The sequence below is a fragment of the Dryas octopetala genome, chromosome 2, assembly GCF_963921425.1.
Source record: "Dryas octopetala chromosome 2, drDryOcto1.1, whole genome shotgun sequence".
Lineage (NCBI taxonomy): Eukaryota > Viridiplantae > Streptophyta > Magnoliopsida > Rosales > Rosaceae > Dryas > Dryas octopetala.
Window position 1 is genome coordinate 25448845 of NC_141367.1, and position 22613 is coordinate 25471457.

General features: G+C 35.7%; 4 protein-coding genes across 6 annotated transcripts; all 4 read right to left on the reverse strand.

The window, feature by feature from the left end:
• Positions 1 to 1133: 1133 nt before the first annotated feature.
• Positions 1134 to 2438, reverse strand: LOC147294676 (transcription factor TCP20-like). Of its 2 annotated transcripts, XR_015120188.1 has the most exons (3): positions 1673 to 2438; positions 1478 to 1595; positions 1134 to 1398 (listed from the first exon to the last, which is right to left on the reverse strand). XR_015120188.1 is itself a non-coding variant. In XM_086230685.1 (2 exons), the coding sequence occupies exon 1, from the start codon at positions 2340 to 2342 to the stop codon at positions 1524 to 1526; it is 819 nt and encodes a 272-aa protein (XP_086086811.1). In that variant the 5' UTR covers positions 2343 to 2438; the 3' UTR covers positions 1134 to 1398; positions 1478 to 1523. The 2 variants fall into 2 exon arrangements, 1 of the variants encoding a protein (XP_086086811.1); XM_086230685.1 differs by having other exon boundaries at positions 1478 to 2438.
• Positions 2439 to 5191: 2753 nt separating this feature from the next.
• G6PD2 (glucose-6-phosphate dehydrogenase 2) lies at positions 5192 to 9052 on the reverse strand. Of its 2 annotated transcripts, none has more exons than XM_086230684.1 (10): positions 8609 to 9052; positions 7997 to 8223; positions 7806 to 7900; positions 7530 to 7644; positions 7002 to 7207; positions 6759 to 6908; positions 6556 to 6676; positions 6229 to 6458; positions 5938 to 6138; positions 5192 to 5669 (listed from the first exon to the last, which is right to left on the reverse strand). In XM_086230684.1, the coding sequence occupies exons 1-10, from the start codon at positions 8832 to 8834 to the stop codon at positions 5420 to 5422; spliced, it is 1821 nt and encodes a 606-aa protein (XP_086086810.1). In that variant the 5' UTR covers positions 8835 to 9052; the 3' UTR covers positions 5192 to 5419. The 2 variants fall into 2 exon arrangements, with proteins under 2 accessions (XP_086086810.1, XP_086086809.1); XM_086230683.1 differs by having other exon boundaries at positions 7997 to 8229.
• Positions 9053 to 11574: 2522 nt separating this feature from the next.
• On the reverse strand, positions 11575 to 12382 carry LOC147294678 (uncharacterized). The gene has a single exon (XM_086234438.1). It carries the CDS (start codon positions 12268 to 12270, stop codon positions 11575 to 11577), a length of 696 nt encoding a protein of 231 aa, XP_086090564.1. The 5' UTR covers positions 12271 to 12382.
• A 4103-nt stretch (positions 12383 to 16485) lies between these two features.
• Positions 16486 to 19589, reverse strand: LOC147294679 (Gap junction beta-4 protein). Its single transcript, XM_086232495.1, has 4 exons — positions 18726 to 19589; positions 18073 to 18313; positions 17065 to 17182; positions 16486 to 16981 (listed from the first exon to the last, which is right to left on the reverse strand). Exons 1-4 carry the CDS (start codon positions 19328 to 19330, stop codon positions 16890 to 16892), a joined length of 1056 nt encoding a protein of 351 aa, XP_086088621.1. The 5' UTR covers positions 19331 to 19589; the 3' UTR covers positions 16486 to 16889.
• Between the last annotated feature and the right edge of the window lie 3024 nt (positions 19590 to 22613).

Here is a 22613-nt window from a genome sequence, read left to right on the forward strand (position 1 = left end):
ATATAATTGAATGAAAGAAATAAAACTACTATTTTTTCCCGAGAAAAATAAAATAAAAGTACTGTTTTTAATAAACGGGTTTAGGAAATTAAGTACTTCTTCTTCAGATTTTTATTAAATTATTTCAATCCTTTTCTCCTTTAGGTTTATATCTCAATTTATGAGTGTAATCCTTGCGCATGCTAAATCTTTTTTGTATGGGTTCAATTTTATCGAATGTCCCCGAAGGAATACTTTTAGTTTATATTAAGAATTTGTACCCATCATTCATACGTTTTAATCACTAATTAGCTATCTTAGCAAAGATAGGTTTTATTTTATCATTAGTTTATACATGTTTTTCCTTAATCTAATAGATTTATTAAATTTGATATTTGTAAAATATAAATTATGATGCAACTTTTTTCAGCCAGAAAAATGGTAAACCTTGAGGATCAGCAGATTTTTGTTTTCTGTTATGGATTGAATGGTATATTTTGCGGTCCGTGGCATTTACACGGCCTCCGAATTTGGTTGGAGGCTTAGAACACTGACTGGACCGGATCCAATGTAGATGTGGTCCAAGAAGTCATTTCACTGGACCACCCATTGTACAACTCGGTGTTAGAATTGGGTTTGAGTCTGTTTACAATCTTATGCTACATACATTCCTTGTGCTTGTACAAGGATTTTATGGTCACCCAATAGTGTTCTTTGGACACCCACCCTTCAAAGTTTTGTTTACAATCTTATGTTATGTAATAAACTACGTCTTAATAGGAAAAAAAAATTGTGTGGGGTTGTATTTGTTTTTATTAACTTTCATGTATTTATTATCTAATAGTAAGAAGTAAAATATGAAATAAATTCGTAACACTTTTTTTAGTATGAATGAAATTATATAAATCTTTGAGTTTAAAATTGAAACAAGTAAAAACAAGATAAGTAGATAATCCAAATCTCAAATGTAAAACTTATATATAACAAAAAGGAAAATACCACCACCACTTTCCAAGAACGGAAGGTAAACCATTGCCATGTTCACAAGAATGAGCTCTTTGAACTACAATGCCAGCTTATTGTAAGCAACTTTTAGACCAAAAAAAGAAGAAGCAACTTTTAAAGAAATTCATCCAGAAGCAGATCATATATATAAAGCAAATTGCATAGCTGCATGAAATCTGTATACTATATGCTGAACATTATACAATTGTTTAGTTAGATACAAACATCACTCACTTATATTCTAATTAGCAATTGGGATACATCTCCTAAATTTTTCAGGAAACAGATGCTGCTTAGCATAGCACTTAGGAGTTAGGACAAGTCATTAACAATGATAGCACACCTAAAAAAATGAACAAGAAATAGAAAACAAATCCAATCTTCAAACCATTTTCTCTTCATATATAGTTTATCCTGCATGTGACAAAATTAAGCCTTTAAAGGAATTTGCATATAAGGAACTGAGGGAGACTCAGATAGAGAGAGAGAGAACCTATCTTATGATTTTCTTTACACTCTTGAGTCTTGATCCTTGAGATTCATTCATTGGTATCAGATGGCTGCTGCTGCTGCTGATTAAAGGAACCAACACCACTTGGTCTCTGCCCCTTCTGCTGGTGAAATTGGACAAAAGCTTGAGAATTCAAAACCCCAATATGACCATCTTGAGAAAGCCCAAGCTCTATACCTGGAACTTGCTGAACTTGCTGGTTGCTGCCACTCAGAGTTGTGGGAAAACCCAATGAGCTCAAATTCATGCTAGGAACATCAAACCCATTGAACCCAATTAGCTTTTGCATGATACTCAAGTTTTCACTGCCAAAATTTGGTGCTGACTGACCAGAATTGTGATCAAAACCTGACCTAACCCCACTGAGAAAGGACCACACCCCACTTGGCACATGAGATCTACCCAGATGACCACTCATTAATGCCCAATTGGCACCACCTCCAGACCCAATATTCGGCCCCATTCCTTCAACTTTTGTATCCAAACCAGAGGACACAGAAACAGAATTCCCCTGTTCAAAAACAGAGGACCCAGTAGCTGAAACAGCTGAAGCTGGCATAGTCCCAGTGCCTGTGGCAGCTATAATTGATGGTTCAGCTTGTTGTAACAGCCATTGAATGGTTTCACCATCAGACTTGTGACCCAATTCTTTAGTCAATTGAAAAACCCTTGCTGCACATAGAGCTGGCATTCTTATTCTTCTCCCTCTTCCATCCACTTTTTTGTGCCTGTCCTTGTTGGAGCTCCTCTTAGGTGCCAAATGCTTCTTGTTGTTGCTGTTGTTGTCATCTTTGTTTGCAATCATAACCTGGAAGTGCTTGATTTGTGCAGGCTTGTTCTCTGCCATGTCTGCTTTGTGTGAGGAGGACCCAACTCACCCAAGATGTTGGGCACCTCTTTGTGGTCGATGGTGATGTAAGCCCTTTGGTAAGGGGCGTGATTGATGGTCATGACTTTTAAAGATTCATGTTTTTATTGGCCCGTCTAAATTCGTCTTTAAACAATAATATGGTCGCATCAGTTAAGATTTATAAAATTGAGATAATAAGTGCAGTCAGTACTATTCATCTGCAAATTCCTCAATCGAAGCCACAAAGCTAGTGTCTATTGTTGCTAGTAAATTTATGTTTGGTCTGCATGAATGAAACAGCAGGGTTCTGAGTTTTGACTGTACCAGACACTACCTGCAGACTGAAAGTAATGGGTCTTCTATGGGAATAAGAAAATTGATGGAATGGTCTAAGGGTTTGGTGCAAATAATAAGTAGGTCCTTGAATGAGGTCAAGTCCCTCTTTTCTTTTATCATTTTGACAACTCATCTTGATTCCTTGAAGCAATGGGAGATACAGCCAACACAAATAAATGGTATATCTAACTTGATGAGCATGCATCAAAGATGACGTGACTCTATAATAATAGCAGACAGTTTTAATTTTGGTTCGTGTGCAATTGTAATAGTTCAAAGTTTCAAACTCAAAATGTTCTTGTTCTAAGATCATATTAAATTTCATTAATCTATCATTGTTATCAAAGTTTAAGTTTCTAAGATATAGATCAGCTATTTTTAATATTCTAAAGGACAAAAAAAAGAGGTTGTATGTCTTATAAAATGTAGTCTGTTTTTGTGGAAATTTTCTGGGGTAAGTAAGCACATGAGCCACGTACACAACAGTGGGGAAGACTCTGCTTTATTTAATGAATTTAAGGGTAGGTAGGTATGATATCTGCGTCTGATTCTTGTGTTGTTTTTCATGTGTTGCCCATCTTGGAGACAAAAAGGGATTTTTAAAAAGCTTGCTATTGACAAATCAACAAAAATCACTTAAATTTCTAAAGTTTATGGTGAACTTCTTACTTTAGAAATGAGTAGGTTTTTTTTTTTAATAAATATAAATGAGTAGGTTTAAAGATAGAAAACCATTGTTTGTTCTACTTTTTTATCCCCTTTTTTAAAAGCATTTTTCTCTTAACTTCTTCCATTTGAAGTGAAAAGAGCTGTTTCATCCGAATGTTCATACCTGCGGTTCATGAGATCAGTTTTTGCTTGGCAATCAAAGCATTTATGTTTGAGCATTAGAGTAAGAGAATGAGGCAATTGAAATCATCACCAAAAAAAAAACCATTATTTCAAGAAATGCATAAATGAAATGCTATAAACTAGCTGAAAAGTAGGTGGAAACGATTAAAATTTAAAAAACCTTAATTACATACCAAATACATTTTCAATGTTCTCTCAAGTTTTCCACATTTTCTTAGCAACCAAGCAACACATGGAAATGGACCAAACCCATAAAGTTGCAAATATTTGGGCCTTGGTAGATGGCCCAATTTGAAACATCGAGCTGGACCCTCAGGGACAAGACAACATTCGTTGCAAAGTTACATGCTAATTCACTTGCTAGCATGAACGTTATAAACGTTTTTGTTTTATGGTGTATTTTGTTAGTACTTGCATGCTTTTTTTGCTTAAAAATCTCACTGTTTTGTTACTTTCTTTTTTGTTTTTGGGTGAAACAAGCTTGTTACGTACTTTATTATACAGATTGCAAATGTGATTCACGATTAATCAATTTGCATTTGAGTTTTTTTATTTACATGGTTAAAAATTGATAAAGGGTAAAAGCTAGGAAAAATAGCGAAGTTTGTAATACACCTGTAGTATCAATAATGTAGAGTATAATTGAACACGTAAGTTAAAGATTTGTTGTTTTAATCATTTTCTTGCAGGCAAGAATGTTCATGTATTGATGAGTGTCTTCCAAGGAAAGTGTTTCGGGTAACAATGACAACAGAAACACTTGCGTCCGTGTAGTTCAACCTTGGAGTACGTAGAAAAAAATATTAACAAAGAATGCAAAATTCCCAAAAAAAAAGTGAAGGATAATCCTACCTTGATCTGAATGCTAGATGATTTACTTATATGATCACACTCTAATCTACCATGGACAAGGTAAAGCAAGCAAAAATTTCAAAGAATTTGCCCCGATATGATCTGACTCGGATAGCAATGGCAATGAGGCCTTGTCAGAGTCATTGTTCCACGCCAACCCATCACCCAATTTTATCTTGCTGTAAGATAATGTGCCCCAACAAAACGAAAAATTAATCTGTAGTAACAGTCTGTCCCTATACCACCAGACATATATAATAGTGGCTAGCTTCAACTTTGGAAGGAAACATTGCTCTGTCTTGTGATTGGGATTTTACTAGTCTGTCAGGTGGTAAATAGTTCGACCAAAAAAAAAAGTCAGGTGGCAAATGACTAAATGGTTCCAAGTTGCTATTTTCTCAAATGAATTCATTTGCTCTTTGGTTAAAGGCTTGTTACTTTACCACAGATTATCGATTAATCAAATTTGCAATTGAGTTCTATCGGTCCAGTTGAGTGCAACAATTATGAGTTGGTTAATATTAAGACACATCCAACAGATTAATATAATAATTGACAGCCAAAAGAAACCCTCAGCTAATTCCTATGGTTCTCATTCTTTAAATTAGTTACCGACAATAACATTAATTTATTGAAGAAGTGAGTTACTGATAATAACATTTTGCTCTCCTATAGTTAATCATTCCATTTCCACAATTACTTGTGTTAAGAATGCCAGACTGCCAGTCGAATAATTGAAATCCTAAATGATTTGTTTTAATCATTTTCCTTAGGCCAAGCATATTCATGTATAGATGAGTGTCTTACCAGAAGAGTGAATAAGTGCGTCCATCTAATTCAACCTTGGAGTAGAAATAAATGTTGACATAGAGCAGAACTCACAACAAGTGAAGGATAATCCTACCTCTGAATGCTAGTTGATTTTTACTAACATCACACTCTGATCTACATTGGACGAAGTTAAACAAGCAAAAATGCAAAGAATTTGCCTCAGTTGTTTGACTTGGATAGCAATGGCGAGGGGGACTTCAGAGTCACTGCTCCATACCAACGTCACCCCACCGGACTTTGTATCTTGCTGCAAGATAGTGTGCTCCAACAGGACCCCTACTTCCATAAGGATAGTACTCGGGAATAATCTTCTTCTCTTCTATCTCTTTTAATAGGGGTGTGAAGAGTGCCCAAGCAGCCTTTAGTTCATCACTCCGAATAAACAGCCTCCTTTCCCCTTCAATAGCATCCAGCAGAAGCCTCTCATAAGCATCCGGAATCTCCTTTGAATATCTACAAACAACATGCAAAACAAAATCAGCAATAATAACCAAAAGTGCTGATCAGAACATGTTCAGTGACACAAAAGCTATGACAAGCTCTACAAGGCAAATGTTTCCTATCTATGCTAATTGCTTTATTTATCTACCATACCATACCTTAGGGATGATGGGGAATAACTGGATTTCACAAATGTTTCAAATGTTACAATTATAACATAGAACCGTTTCACTGCAATAAGATCAAATCCTTTCAAACTGTGAAAAAAAATTAACTTTACCTGGCTGCATAGTGAAGATGTAAATTACTCCTGTCCAACCTCATTCCCAGACCAGGGACTTTGTTATTGATCCTCAGAATAATAGCTTCATCAGGCTGTACTCGAATAACAAGCTCATTTGTAGATCGATCAAAATCTGTTCCGATATTTCGATTATACAAATTTCCAGGCACGTGCCGAAACTGTACCCTTATCTCAGCCCTGGGGAAATAAAGGGAACAAATATGAATCAATATGTCCAAACCACAACACATAAAACAAGAATAAGGATCTCATCCCTAATTGACAAACCTCTTAGTATGTAATGCTTTCCCAGCCTTCATTAGGAAAGGCACCCCATCCCATCTTGCATTGTCTATGAAAAGGGCAGCTGCTGCAAATGTTGGAGTCAAGCTGTCTTTGGGTACAGTCTTGTCGTCAGTGTAAGCTGGGTAAGTAATACCTCCTCTAACATGGCTCTTGTATTGCCCTGTGACCACATTTTCAAGTTGCAATGGCCTCATGGAACGTAATACTTTAACCTGGCACCGAGCAAGCAATTTAAATATAAGAAAAAAAAAGTGGAAAATCATAAAATATAGTATTAAAGAAGCCTTATTTCAGGTATTCTCAAAAAACCTTCTCATTTCTGATATCTTCTGCATCCAAACTGACAGGGGTTTCCATTGCAAAAAGTGCTAGTATCTGAAGCAAGTGATTCTGCATTATATCTCTTATTATCCCATAATTGTCAAAGTACCTAGACACACCCCAAGGAAGAAAATAAATCATAAGCACTCACAAAGACTAAAAAGTCATGCATACTTGGGAAAGAAAAGTACCCTCCACGCCCTTCAGTGCCAAAATCTTCAGAAAATATAAACTGTACATTTTTTATATACTGCCTTGACCACAATGGTTCAAAAATTAGGTTGGAGAAGCGGAGAACTGATAGGTTTTCCACTAGCTCCTTGCCCAGATAGTGGTCTATCCTGTTAATAGAAAGAAAAAAAATAACTGTATTATTAGATTATGGTCCACATTCATTGCATGATCAAAACCAACCAGGTTCAGAAAAGCTCTACCTGAATATTTGATCCTCTTCTAGGTACTGCTTGAGGGCTTTGGTCAAAGCAGCAGAGGATTCTGAATCTCGGCCAAAGGGTTTCTCAACAATAACCCTAGTCCAGCCATTACCTGATGAAGCTGATGAGCTTGCACAGCGAACAGCATCTATGAATATGTTTGGAGGGATAGATAGATAGAACAGGCGATGAGGAACTCTTCCCGCCTACACATGCAGTTCCTTGTCAATCTAAAGGAAAATAGAAATGATATGGAAAAATGATTTACTTGAATGTCATTGAAATGGGCAATAACAAAATGTAAGCATGAGCAAGTGTGAAACCCATAAATGAATGTGAATGCAAAGTATAACGTCCTATTCAAAGCATTAGCAAATAAAAGAAAGCAAGAGAGCTTAAAGTTCCTCTACTCTACAGAAACACCAAAGGTTGATCAGAATGCAAAGTATAACGTCCTATGCAACATTCTATCACTAAACTCATCCACTGTAGTGGTCTATCACTAAGCGCGGCACACACTCAAATTACCTCATGTTCCTTTAGCTTCTTGTCCAGCTCCCCAAAGTTTTCCTGTGAATCATACTGACCAGAATGGTAGAAACATCTTTCAAGAAATTGGTCCATCTTTTCACCACAATTCTCCCTGAAGCTCCAACAAAACAATTTGTCAAGTACCAATCAACTTATAAAACAAAATTCCATAACCAACTAGAAGAAACAATGAATAAGCTGTTAGAGCTTTCAAACTATACAGAATAAGCAAAGCAACCTCATTTCACAGTCAAAGGATAAAGCTGAACTCACCTCTTGTCAATTCTGCAAGTAAGCGTCTTGCTAACCATGTTTCTGAGCTCTGCATCAGTCATCTTACTCCGAGCATAACCAAAAATAGTGAAGTGCTGCCACAAAACATTATAAATTTATTTTTCGCTGATTGATCCAAATCTAGGAATCAAGTAATCAAATGAAAGGAAAGAAAAAAGAAAAATCCACACCTTAGGGAGGCAACCCTCATAATAAAGTGCGAAAAGTGCAGGGAATATCTTCTTCTTAGCAAGGTCCCCAGAGGCTCCAACCACAGTAATACTGACAGTGGACTCATTTTCATTGACATTAAACTCGACGGGGTCTTTACCTGCCTCCACAGATGTAGCTGAAAGCAACCCATCTTTCAATTTCTTGAAAGGAGTTTCATTCTCAATGGGGTTCACTGCTGGAGCCACTGCTCCTACAATTAATGGAAATCCAAATAAGAGACTGGAATTTGAAAAAAAAATAAATAAATAAATAAATAAATAAACAAAGGAGGAACTGAGGAAGCTACTAACAGATGAAAGAAATCTTCTGTTTTCTGAGGCATCTAATTGAAGCAAATTATTCTACGTTTTTTAGTAAAGCCATTAAATTGCATAGGGCTTAGTTGACTAATAGGCGGTATACTGACATCCCAAAAATTTCAAATTCCTAAAAATTTCCAGTATTTTCCTACATAATGGACTCAAACACAAATAAAACGAGCAACTTCACAATTTAAACAATCACACACTAAGATATAAGCAAAATAAGCCCACAAAAAATAAGTAGATTGAGAGACTAAAGGAGCTAACCATCTTGCATTTGGACAGCTTTTGGACTCGAAACGGATTGAGATGGCAGAGAAACCTTAGCTGAGATGAAACGTTTCGGAGTCGAAGAAACCGCAACACGCTGCAGACGTCCGTACACAGATGAATGAGAAGGTAAATATGATACCGACGAAGACGAAGACGAAGACGACGATGATGGCAATGGTGAGTAAGTAGGGCTACAATGGGGTGATGGAAGGGCCGCCATCTCTCTCTGTTTTCTGGGTTTCTTTGTTTGTTTCAGAATTCAGAGAGCAAATTGGGTTTGGGTTTGAAGAGAAGAGGTTAATAAGGAGGACTTGGGAAACATCGAAGGGGTGTTGTGTTATGTTGTTAGACCCCTTGAGATCTCCGAAAGGCTGCTTTGTCTTTGCCAACAAGCCTCCTACGATGAAACGAGAGAGGGACCAAGCACTCAGCAGGACAAGTCCCGCTTTGATTCCTTCTTCTAATTAGGTTCTAATTAAATCATTAATTAATCAAAAAATATTAAATATGCAGTAATGGATGACTAAAGCAATGTAGGCCCGAGTAGTGATGGGCCGCCTCCGTAGGCCCATTTTTTGAACCGTAATGGGCCGTCCCGAATTTCTTACACAAAGGAAATTCAAAGCGGGAGGCATAGGAACAAAGAAGTTGAGAAGCCCAATCTCCATGAATGGGAATCATGGAATGATGACCATAATGTGATTGATATTTGATAACGTGATTATATAAACTGGGACAAAAGAAAGAGAGAAATTTTATGTCCACACTCCACAAGTGGAAACTGGGCTCATAAAGTATCTATTTAAACTAAAAAAGGGTTGATTCACACCTCCTCATTTATAAATGTTATTTTCTTTTTTAGTCTTCCCCACTTTTTTATTTTATTATTTGAAATTAAGAAAAAAAAAAAGTCAACCATATTAGCAATGATCATGAGATGGTAGCGCCATGGCATTGTTGTGGTTAATATAAGGAGATAAGTAATGTTATTTACATCATTTTTATTTAATACAACATTAATAAAAATAGGATATTTTTCTAATTAATCAATTGTCATTAATTGAATTTAGGATTTTCTCCTACAAAAGGGACTTTAGGTATCACCATTAGACTAAATGATGATTGACAATAAATTAGACTTTTAATATTATCATTATAAGAACTTTAATGGACTATTTTATAAAAATTCTTAGATTAATCAAATAACACTTGGTTTATGCAGCCTCCATGAGCTCTATTTTACACCTTATGAGAATATGCGGTGAATCTATTAAAGGATATAAATATAGGATAAAAAATGAGATGATAAATACAATGGATTTGGGTGAGGCTTTTTTCTTTTTTTGTAAAAAAAAAAAAGTAATTGAATAATAAAATATGCATGAGTGAAGTTTAAGTTAATAAAAATATGTGTCATTTTGTATTAATTTAAGAGCTCTTATAAAATATGTCACAATTCTTCATAATTAATCTCTTATATTAGTCATTTTTGTTAATAATAATAACCAAAATTATCAATAAAATCGGTCCAAATAGCATTATTGATAGACAAATGAATTTTGCGAATTTTTTTTTTTTTTTTGGGAGCTTATACTTTTGTTTGGTATATTATATTATTATATATGAGTAATATATTGGGGATCGAAACAAACAAGGAAATTGATTTGGGAGTCGGGCTTGACTGGTTGGTTCTTTTTACTCTCTTCGGTGCTAAGGAAGGAATTACAGGTGTTATTAAGCGTCAAAATCAACGCAGCATAGTGGTGGGGTACCATTGTCCATCTATGCTGCCCCAAATCCTACAAAATCCCCGATTCCTTTCTCCAAATTAAAATGATTAGTTTACACTTACACTTACTTGCAGCTATTAGAGTTCGATCAATTAATATGCCAAATCGACAAGTCTTAATGAAAAAACAAATGACAAGTCATTTTCAATATTAATATGCGCTTCAAAGTCTAAAGCCAGTGATACTATACGATGATATTTTAATTATTGAAATTCAAAATAAGATCAAATATGAACAAATAATAAAACATTAACAATTTAATTGGTAATTGATATTCACGATTTATTGGTATCCAAATAAAGTGAGTGAGTACGTGTTTGATCAAAATAAAAATAAAAAAAATAAAGTGAGTGCTAAGATATTTGTTAACATAAACTTCGTAAATTTTTTAATGCATTTAGGTAGTGTATGTTTATTTTAGGTCATAATCACATGATTTACCTTATTAATTGTGAATCTTTTATAAATTGCTTGGTAAGTGACTGGTGAGTCATATCCCTTAATTTTAAAAGGCTTTTTTACAAATTATTCATTCGGACTATACCCCGATTTGCAAGTCCCAACCTAAATAAAATATTGAAGCAATCTGCCACTGAATAAAATAAAAAATTTGCAATCTACCCACTTCCATCCAAGCCCATCAATTTTTATGTTAAAACAAGGGTATTTTAGTCTTTTTAGATTAGTTTTTTATTATTAAATATATAAATAATTAAATAAATAAAAAATGAAAGAACAGAAGAAAGAAAAAAAAAACCACCCCCTCCCTCCCCCCAGCATTCGGCCACCAAACCAGCACCGGCGACCTACCTCCCTCCCCTAGCTCCGACCCACCCCCTCCCACCCATCCAACCCCATCTTTGGGGATAGAGATGCCCAGAGAGAGAGAGAGAGAGAGAGAGAGAAATAAAATGGTATGGCCGGCCGGTGCAGAGGGTGGGGAGGGTGGTTGAATGGAGGGAGATGGCTGCGGGGGTTGAGGGAGCGAGGGAGTTGCATTTTTTTTTTGAAAAAAATTTATTACACATGATGACTAAAACAACATAGAAAATACATTGTTAAAACTAGCTTATTGTCAAAATTTATAGCAGTACTATAAAATAATTATCCCAATTCTATGAGCCGATTTCAAATTTTTGGCTACCCAATCAACATATTAATTAATCATGCTTAACTACAAACCAAAAATCTAGCTTCAAGCCACCTTTGTTTGTTAACCCTTGCAATAAAGTCCTCAACTCTTTTGTTGAGTTCCTCAGCAGGTATTCCAGCCTCTTCTTCTTCTTCTTCTTCTATCTCTCCTTTTACTTGTTCTTCTTGATCTTTTTGGTCTGCAACAATATCATTTTGATCCTCACATTCTTTGAAGTCTTCCTCTTGCTTGTCTTCTTTAATTTGGTGATCATCAACTTCTTTATGATCTTGAATCCGGCTCGCATTGATCTCCTCGTTCAGATTCACCACGGGTACGATCCTCTCTTCTTTCTTCTCTTGAATTGACGAGGCCGGTGGACCCCTAACACTTGGAATCCTCCTCCTCTCAACATATTCATCGTAAAGCTCGGTGACCGGAGACGACTGCTTGCCGCTGCTGAGCTTTGATTCTCCAATAAGGAACACAACTATGAAATTGACCACTATGAACAGGCACCTGGGGCTAAAAACCCCCGACCAAGAATTTGGAAGAGAGATAAGAAGAAAGTGTTTGATAGTGTACATAGAAGGAAACGAGTAAGAGTAGGAACAAAGTAAACTGCATGTTAGTGCAATAAGAGCATGAAGAATGAGACTGTAAAGAAATTGATGAATGCTACTCTTCGGGTAACAGTTTATGGCTCCAAGCTTTTGAGCCTTGATTGGAGCCATTGGACCGTAAAATTAATAAGATGAAGAAATTTCGTGGGATTTCTAATTAAGTTGGGGTTTAGAGAATAATAATGTTTGGCCCTTTGGAGCCAATTTAGAGGGATGAATTAGATAGTGAGGAATTGAGGATTCACAACACATCTGACTGAAACTAAAGCAGTGGAAACAATGAGTTATATATAGTGGGGGAAAAAGGAGGGTATATTTTGGTGGGATTCAATTAAAGCATGCATGCATGCTCTACTAGTTAGCTTTGTTAATAAAAATATTATTTCAATGTAATGTATGCGAAGGCGACTTTTTGAAAAGTCATGGCAGGTTGAGAATGTGTTCATTTAGCTACTTTTGTTTTCAGCCTCCTCCCTTTGCTTTCCACAATTCCTTTTCAAGTACTGTTGATGGTTTTCAATTTTCCTCTTCTGAACTAAGAAAGTACATAAAGTTGCATCAGCAAACTAGCCCCTGGTTTTTTTATGCATACGTGGTCCGTTTGATTAATTGTCCAGTCTGTGACATCAACCATGTTTAATTTAGTTATTTAGCTAGGCGGCGATACAATATTTTTTTTGAGCTGGAGAAAGGGGGATCAAACTTGGATGGAGAGTTGGCAATTTCATAACCCTTCCAACTGGACTATCTAACAATTGCAGCTAGACCAATACAATTAATTAAAGAAAAAGTTTAATTAATCAGTTCACTTTACACTCAAACCTTTTATCTTCCCATCCCTAAATCTCATCATCTTACACATGCATCATATCATATTATCATGCATATATGAATTGCTATTATATGCATATCATTTATATAGTAAAACTACATGATAGGAAAAAAACATACGACTATGCAATGTATATGTAGGGATATACATACTACGTACCTGGCTTTTCTCTTTATAGCTAGCCGTCCCTTTTGAAGTAAAAATAAAAGAAAAGAAAGAATAATTAAAAAAAATTCAAATAGAGGCTTTCCCTTTATGTTAATTAATCATTTGCATGGAAACTTTTTTTCACTAATTCGATCATTTGCTTTCACCAATTAGGATTTCCATATCTAGCTAACATAAAATTAGGAAAGCTAACTAGCAAATTAAAGACTTAATTACCATTAAAAAATGATTGCTAATTTATCTAGGGTGGGCATCGCAAGAGAAGAGAGAATCCCCGTAAAAGTGCCCAAAATGCCATTTTTATGTAAAAAGAAAAAAAAATGGTATGGTTTTTGCTTTTCTCCTTATAATTGAGGCCTGTGCATGGCACCTATTTTGAATGAAGAAAAAGCACTTAGTAAAGGAGATGCACTATCTTGTCCACACACCCTAGGCTAGACAACATTGTCGATCATTTGTCAAAACTAAGCATATTCAAAGATCAACGCATATAAATCGGAGGTATATATATAATTAATTTATGACATCAATAAGGGTTAGGTTTGCATCACTTAAGAATATTCAATTTTTTATTTAAAGAACAAAGAAGAAGAAGAAGAAAAGATCTCCAAATTAAGCCGAAACCTACCATCCACGAGGTGAAACGCTTTGCATGGAATTAGTGGTGGGTTTGTAAAGCAAGGCTATTGGGGTAATTACCATGCAAGCATGCATTTTGCAAGCGTACTAACATGTTTATTTGATTCAAAAGCATTCTAATATTATTTAACTTGAATAATATTATTATTGAGTGGCACCCTTCCCTTCTACTTGTACAATATTTGATTGTTGACGTACCCATCAGATATCAGTCGTGCATATATATATAAGAATGTACAAATCCAATTGGGCTTCCAGGACCATGTATATACTAGTTGTTGCACCTTTTTGATTTTTTGGAACACAAATGTTCAATGAATTAATTGGCATTTGCTTTTACTAAATGGACGGTTTACAGATTCCGAATAAAAGAAGCTCCACTTCTCACCTCTTATATACCTCGCAGACACAGAGAGAGAGAGAGAGAGAGAGAGAGAGAGAGAGAGAGAGAGAGAGAGAGAGAGAGAGAGAGAGAGAGTGGAGTCCATGTATTTGAAGGTGAATGAATGAAGCTTCACAGAAAGGACGTACTCGATCTAAAGGAGGCGTAAAAGCAATGCTTTTGTCTACAACTAAGTTAATTATTGCAGCATTAAACAGGGCTTTTATTTTCTTCCTTATTACTGTCAAGCTGGAATAAATTAAACATGTGATCAAATTTTAAGGTGTCTTTTCTTTTCTACTCTCTTGAGTCTTGTCATATTATATATAGACCGACTTAAATGGCAAGCACATGCATATGCTGTCATGCTGGTGTGGTAAAGAGAATACTCATGGTCTCATGCCCAGCAATTATCGAGCTGCATCTCAATTTGATCACTCCTATGATTTCACAATAATAATTAATTATATATGCTTCCATATATGCGCTTGAAAAAAAAATTTCTTCTGTAATTAAAAAGAAAAATGAACATTAATTTGGAATAGAATTAGAATGAAACTCCCTTTGTTAGGAATCAGTTATGCCTTAATAAACATGTATTTATAGTTTAAGTTCTTACTTTATAAGGAGTACAACTACTTTTTACCTAAATAACTACAAACAATCTTTTCAAAAAAATATATAAACAAATACCTTACTAAAGAATTAATTCGGTATATATATATTGATCAAGTCAATTTACATAATTCACCTGACCCCAAAAAAAATAATAATAATAATTACTCTCTACTACACTTTACTTATTGTTTGTAACATGTAATACACATATTTAAAATATTTAACAATTAAGTCACTTTGAGAGTGGCCGGATTGGTTACCCATTTCTTGGTACCAGTTTGGTATAGGCTTTTTATCTTAGCCATTCAAGCAATCCAATGGTTGCTAATTTTTTAATTTTTTCAAAACTCTCTCCCTCATTTCTGAAATTTATCTTTTCTTTCATCACTATCTTTCTTTCTCCTCAACCACTCTCTCTTTGTTCTCTCTTGCTCTCCCTCGCTGCAACTTTCCTCGACGGCATGTGTGTGCATCCGGCCATGGATGGCGACGAGAGAACCACCCCTGAGTTCCTCTCTTTTCCCTCTTCATCTCTGTGAGCTCAGAACACCCAGCAACCCCCAAACCCGATCGGAGCCCCGATGTTGACTCTGATCTCGGCCTTGTCGCAATGTTGCCAAAGAACAAGCCAAGTTCCTCACTATAACAACGCCTAGAAAGTTATTGAGGAAGCCAACTCCACTCTCGTTCCTTCCTTATTAGTAGTAGGTTCTTGATTTTTTTTTTGTTTAGTTCAGTTTCTTGAATTGCAAGTTAACTGAAACTACAGAAACTGTAATTTCTGGAACTGCAAATGAACTGAAACTGCAGGTTCCTTATCAGTAGTAGGTTCTTGATTTTTTTTTTTTTAGTTCAGTTTCTGAAACTGCAGAAACTGTAATTTCTGGAATTGCAAATGAACTGAAACTGCAGTTTAATGGAGTTGCAGTTACTAACTGCAAGTGAAACTGCAGTTTATTGGAGTTGCGGACTTGCAGTTTCAGTTTCCGTTTTTTAGCGATGTGTTGATGCTGGTATTTTGAAAGATGTTTGCATGTTATGTTTTTGTTATGTCTATTTTCGGATGGTATTTTGGGATCTAGTTGTGGTGGTGTGGTGTCTGCATGGTATTTTGGAATCTAGTAGTGGTGTGGTGTTCGCAAATGAAGAATGAGTTTGTAGTAATTGATCCGCAAATGAAGAATGAGGCTATAGGTGATTTTGGTTAATAAAATTAGATGCTAATACTTGTATATTAACGGACTCAAAAAAAAATTTTCAAAATTCAGATGTAGCAAAAAGAAAAGTTGAAACATAATATACCCCTACACCTTTTTACGATTACATAGTATTGCATCATCATCACTTTATAATAACAAAGCCGTGGGAATTGAGAGCTCTGTCTTTTTAGTGTCATTCTATGTCACAACAATCATGTGGAACAAATTTGCTTTAGAGGTTAGGAAATCTTTAAACGTGGGTATATGATCACTTCAGGTCCCTAAGCAATCTAGAAAAAGCAAAACTTTAAATGATTCGACCAGTTAAAGACGCAAACAATGGTGAACTTCCTACGGTCCTGTTTCATTGGTGCTCGTATCATTACGATTTTTTCAGTAATATATGCTTTAAAACATGGAACATCAGAGTCACTGATCTTAAAACGCACAAGGACTCTGTAAACATATAAGATCAGCAAGACAAGAGATAGAAGAAAACAAAGTCATTTCTTTCATTAAAAAGACAAAGGCCAGCTAAGATACAACAGAAAGACACTATTCCAGCTTGGACGAAATAGCACCCAGCTAGCAATATATGCACCCTCCAAAAAACTCAACGACAACAACAACAAAAGCTGGTAAAACCATTACGAATACTCTGTAGGGTTGCTCATGTGCAGGAACGAAATCTGCTAGTTGGAGTCAAAAGATGGATAACTGATTCTAGCTAACAAAAAATGAATGATGTGCAATCAAATTCTCCTTGTGACCCAGAGAAGGGTGAGGTGAATCAGATTGCATGCCAAGCACTAAGGGAACAAATAAATAGAACTACTACTTCTCTTCTATTGATCAATCTCTCTAATGCCACAAAACTGCAGGACAGTTGCCCTCAGAGTACCACAGCAACCTTCTCCTGGGAAACAAATGACAAAGGATGGGCAATGAGGGGTTCATAGTGATCAGCTCCACCACCACACCAGCCTGTATGAGAAATGTTCAGAAATATAAGCCAGGAGCTAATGAACAACTTAATCATTTCAGATGAGCAGATGTTTCTTTCTTACCTGTTCCTTTCATGAAAAGAAAGAAGGGGGGTTCACAAATTTGACTCCTTGGTCGATGGGGGAGGAAGAAAACACAATTTTCTTCATCAACCATTGCATCCGATCCATGTGCTTGAACCTGGAATTGATGAATTCAGAAGATGAATTTTCCAGCACATGCTCAAAAACTTCAACAGAGTGAAATTCCATCTAAACCAATGTCCTAATGAAGCAAAGTAAAATGGCAAATTTATCAAATGCACATAGCACAGGTATAACACTGTACTGGTGATGCTTTCACTCAGTTCCCTGTATCTTTTCCTCCCCATCACAGCAAATGGCACACTTATATGCAAAGGGGACTACAGCTTTAGGACACAATGCAAAAACATGTGATAAGATTTCAACCGAAAAGTTGAATAACTGAACTGTAGAAAAACAAGGTTCATGATCACAACTCTGTAAATCTGGTTATGAAACCTCATACACTGTTGCAAATAGACCACTCTTTATATATCAACTCAACCTAGCTTCTCCAATACTTTAGAAATAATCATTTGCTCAGAATGACTTTAATATATAAGACTAGTTTAAACACACCCTCGTGCTTTCTACTGTTTATGTTTGGTGCCATCCACTGAGAGGGGGTTTTTTTTTAATGTCCGTATTCCACAACTACAAAAACTCGCACCACAAAATATAAAAAATTTCCCAATACATCACAAGAGTTGATACACAAATACTGATTAGATTTTAGTAATATGATTTGAATATACAAAAACAAAGTACAAGCATATGCTTGAATATAATCCTCCATGAGTATTACTTTCTACATAGTAACATAACCAAGTAAACACTCAAGTATCCTAATTAAAGAATTTACTCATCAAACTGATAACCAAAATTTTTCAACCATGAACGTATAAAAAGATGAGTGAACATGCAATATCTCCCAACAATCGAATTCACAAACAGATAGTTAAGCAAAAGAGAGATTCTTCATCTAAGACTACCAGAGCTTCTCCTTACCACGTATATCTCGCGCTTGAACTCTGTAGCAAGACACTCTATTGCTATATCATCTCCAAAAGCCGCGGCATGACCTTCTCTATTTTCATCGATAGATAATAAGCCTTCCTCTGTGTATTGTAATGTGATGATATCATATTCATCATCAGGGGAACCAGAGATCGACATGTACTTGGTCCAACTCGGTCCATCATTCACTGGGATACATCTCTCTTTATATATAGACTCTGCTGCCAGCTCTCTACACTCCCAAAAAAAAAAAAGCAAAAAAACAAAATTATTAAGACAATCGAGTCCAATAACATAGTTTTCCCGAGCACCTAAAAATTAAAGGTGAACTTGCATTATACATTAACGTCAATCAATCCTAACAACATCTATGTATTCATATTTGGACAAGAAATCAAATTTTCAGATCTAAGTAGGAGCAGAGATAATTCATTTCAAATCCAGAACATTTTTGGAATATGTTTTCTTTTTTGTTCTAAAAAAAATCTCGCTGACCAGTGACCACATTCTAAATAACATTTGTTGGTGAACTTTATATTTCAAGAAAGAAAATTTAAGCCAAAAAAAAAAAAAGATCGTTTCTTTTATTTATTTTCACTTGAACCAAACAATGAGTAAAAGGAACAGATCCAAGAAAATATCACCTCTGCATGCCGAGCTGAAGGAGCTCGTCAATGGCGGAGTCAAGACTCGCGCGCTCTTCTTTCTTGGCCAACAACTTGACCTCCTGTATCACGTGTATCCCCCACCCAGTCCTCAGATCGGGTGAGTACATATGCCGAATCGCGTCGTTGATCACGTCTTTCTCCTCCGCGGCCGCAGATCCGTAGTCCTCCATGAACCTCCGCACCGTCCGCCTCCTCAGCTCCCGCGCGTCGACCTCACGCGCCAACCTCATCGCCTTTTGCGACGCCGTGAACAGGCAGTTCCCGTCCGACGACACCTCTCCCCCGTGCGACAGTCTGAAGACCATCGACTTCTGCGGAAACGTCGACGACGCGGCGGAGGAGGACTCATCCTCTGGGTGCTTCCACAGCACGCCCTTGGTGTGCAGCCTCTGGAGGTGCCGTCTCTGCTGGTCCTCCAGGCCCAGCACGCTGTCCCACGCGGCGGCTGTTGACTGGTCAACGAGATCTACGGCCTCGATTGCGTCCTCGTCCAGTGGCGCGTCCCTCCACGCAACCGTCGGCGACGAGCTTTGAAATGTTTCCGCAACCGTGGTCGAAGAATCGCACAGTAGTTTCCCCATTTCCCAAATTTCTTAAAATATTTTTTTTATTTAATTTAATTTTTACTCTTTTCTCTTCCTCTTCAACGGAGAAGTTGCAGAAGAGAGAGAGGACGGAGAGAGAGAGAGAGAGTAGGGTTAACGGATAGATTTATGAAGAGCTGGACAATTTGGACACGTGGATAAATCCGACACGTTTATTACCTCTTGGAGTATGCTGACCAAGGGAGAGGTGCTAACGTAAGCCGGTGGAGCATGGTGAGTGAACCTGAGCTAGTCAGCCAGATTTTATTTCCCAATATTATATTCCCCCACTAGACGTTGCTGTTAGTTGGCATATGCTGCTAAGCTGCTCCAAAAATTCGAATGTTTCACATTGGTTAGCATACAGAATTGTATGCTAACCAATCAGAATTTGACAACTCAGCTTATAGTCGCGGTGGGACCCAATATCCGTGTTGAACCTTGAGAGTAACGGGCATAAATCTTCAATGGGGCATGACCTAGTGGGGCACCTCTCATATGAGTTGGGACACACATAGTTGTGGGTCCCACCTCATGTGAGAGGTGCCCCACTGGGGCATGCCCCATGGAAGACCCTCTCGAGTAACGGTCTGTAAATAACGTGGCACTTTCTGATTCGTAAGGTAATTGCATTAATACTATGCGTTGTATTACACATGCATAAAAAATTTAAAACCTTAACCGTTTTTTTATTCATGTGCGCTTTACAAACGGTACTTTATCGGGTTGTTACCGTTGTTTGCCTCTTGAGCGGGATTAAGAATTGACGCGGGTGTTGGCCTGGTGGCGGAGGAATGGGATACATAATACATTATTTATTGTAAATATTAATTCTTTATTTATTTAGTTAGACAAAAAAGATTTGTATTTATTTAGAAATTTTCAGATTTGTAATCTAATTAAGTATAAAATATCAATTTTATAGGCTATAGCTTAACATTTTAGGCAAAACATTTCGTATTTAATTATTGTTTAATTTTGCTGTTAAAAACTTAACAAAAGAAAATTCTTATAAAAAACTATTATTTAAGTTTTAAACTTAAATGGAAGTTATGGAAGTTATGGAACTAATACGAGGTTTTAAACTTTTAATGAGAGGAAGCGAAAGGAAAAGAGTGAGACTTTTTATTCTTTTTTCAGTTTTCAGATTAACTGTTAAATTGGATTAAAAAATTGTAAATAAATGGTGGTTAATTGAGTAAATTAGGAGTTTGATATATCTCGTTTTTCGAGCAATTGGCAAACTATTCATACCTTGATGTCTTACTATTGTATATTGATCCATAATTATTGGTACCCGGATATATTATCATTCATAAATTAATACATTATCATTTGTACCTTGATATATTTTCATTCTTATTTTGATGCATTACCATTTATACCTATAGGCAGGGGCGAATTCAGGATTTCTAAGTAGACTGGGCTAAACTTAGCTTATCAAATATTTTTGTCATAAAATAAAAGTTACACATAATTAGAGAAGATGTAATGAGTCTTACACATCAAAATGCATATCTAAACATAAAAAACCACACAACAAAAGATAGCAGAACAACAATTAAATATGCAATGCAAATACTATATAAAGACTATCTAAGCTAGGGCCTACGTTTCTTCACCGAGTAAAAATCATTAATTATCGATACTATTAGAAAATTCTCGTTCAATATGAATGATCATATAATCAACAAGAAATTTATCCTCTCTCTTGTTTCGAAGTCAATTTTTAATAAACTTCATAGATGTAACAATGGAATCAAATATTTTGAATTTTTCTATTTTGACCCTTTTGCCTTTAGGGGATTGGGGGAATTGGGAAGGGAGAAAGAAACAAATTTTTTATGAAACTTTATTCTTTGTTTAATGTTCAGTAGAAAAAAAAATAAATTAATATTTTATTTTTTGGTTAATCTTTACACATCCCACGTGACTAGAAGTCTACAAGAGTCCAAGACTACAATGATGGTTAATGCACAGCAAACATAAAAAATAGGTATTGGACTTTTTTTTTTTTTGTCTGAAAATAAGTACTAGGCTTAAAAAACAAAAAAAATTACCTGGACTGCAGCCCAGGCAGCCCATAACGTAGATTCGCCCATGCCTATAGGTATTGAAATTTGTACATTGATGTATTATTATTCGTATCATGATACTTTACTATTTATACCAAGTCTACTCCGTGTGCATATTTAGTTTTTTCTTTAATCATATTTAAAATTGGAAGAGTATGAAAACAATTATAAGATTCCAAAAGGAAATAATGGAATCTTTTTAGAATTTCACATTAAGATTAAGATTTCATTAATATTTGAAGAGCCAAATTAATATTTTAAAAATATTTTAAGATTTAAAGAACCAAATTCACTTGTTAAAACTTATGAAATGATTTTGAGTCCCTATTTTGATGAGCCCATTTACAAAGGTTGTTGGAGATCCAATGTGGCACAGCTAATTAAGCAGCTAAAGATTTTTGCCGAGTATGTTGGAGCTGCTCTAACATCCCAACTTTTTTTCTATTGCTTTTCCTAAGTATAGGTGCAAGATTCTTGACAAAATGCCTGAAAGAAGCTGAAGCAAGAAAAATGGCCGGAGAATATTTGGAAGTTTTTCTCTCAAGAAAAAATTATATGAAAACTTCCTCTTATGTTGCCCACACGAAGAAAAATTTATGGGTCCCCCATGGCCCACAAGTCATACCTCACTTATTATATTTAAGATGAGGTATGCTTCAATGAAATGGCTTTTTTTATGTATCTAAAAAAATACTCTAAGGGGGGTGTCCCTAACTCAGATTTCATTGGATTTTAAATATCTAATGAAATCTAGGTGTCTCCAATTTAGATTTTACTGAAATCCAAAAAAATCAGGTGTCCTAAAAAAGATATGAATTTCATTAAGTAAATGATTTTAATGGATTTGAATGCATTTTTTACGCATAACAAATTCCATGAGAATTATAGCCAATTCCGTTGGATTTTGATAGATTCTATGGATTTTAAAATCCATTAAAATCCTTTGAAATCTAAGTTGGGGACACCCCCTAAAATTAACTGATTAGCAAGTTAATACGAAGCTAACAACCTTTTTGAGCCCACTATATAATGTAATCTTATAATTCGAACTACTCATTTGTTATGCCTTATTTCAATGATTAACTTTGTAAAAATCTCTTAAATCGAGAATCTTCTAGCAATTTGATTATAACAATAACCATTTATATGTTTTTTATCGAAATATAGTGTTCGTCTATTTATTTGATCACAGTTCTATTACCAAA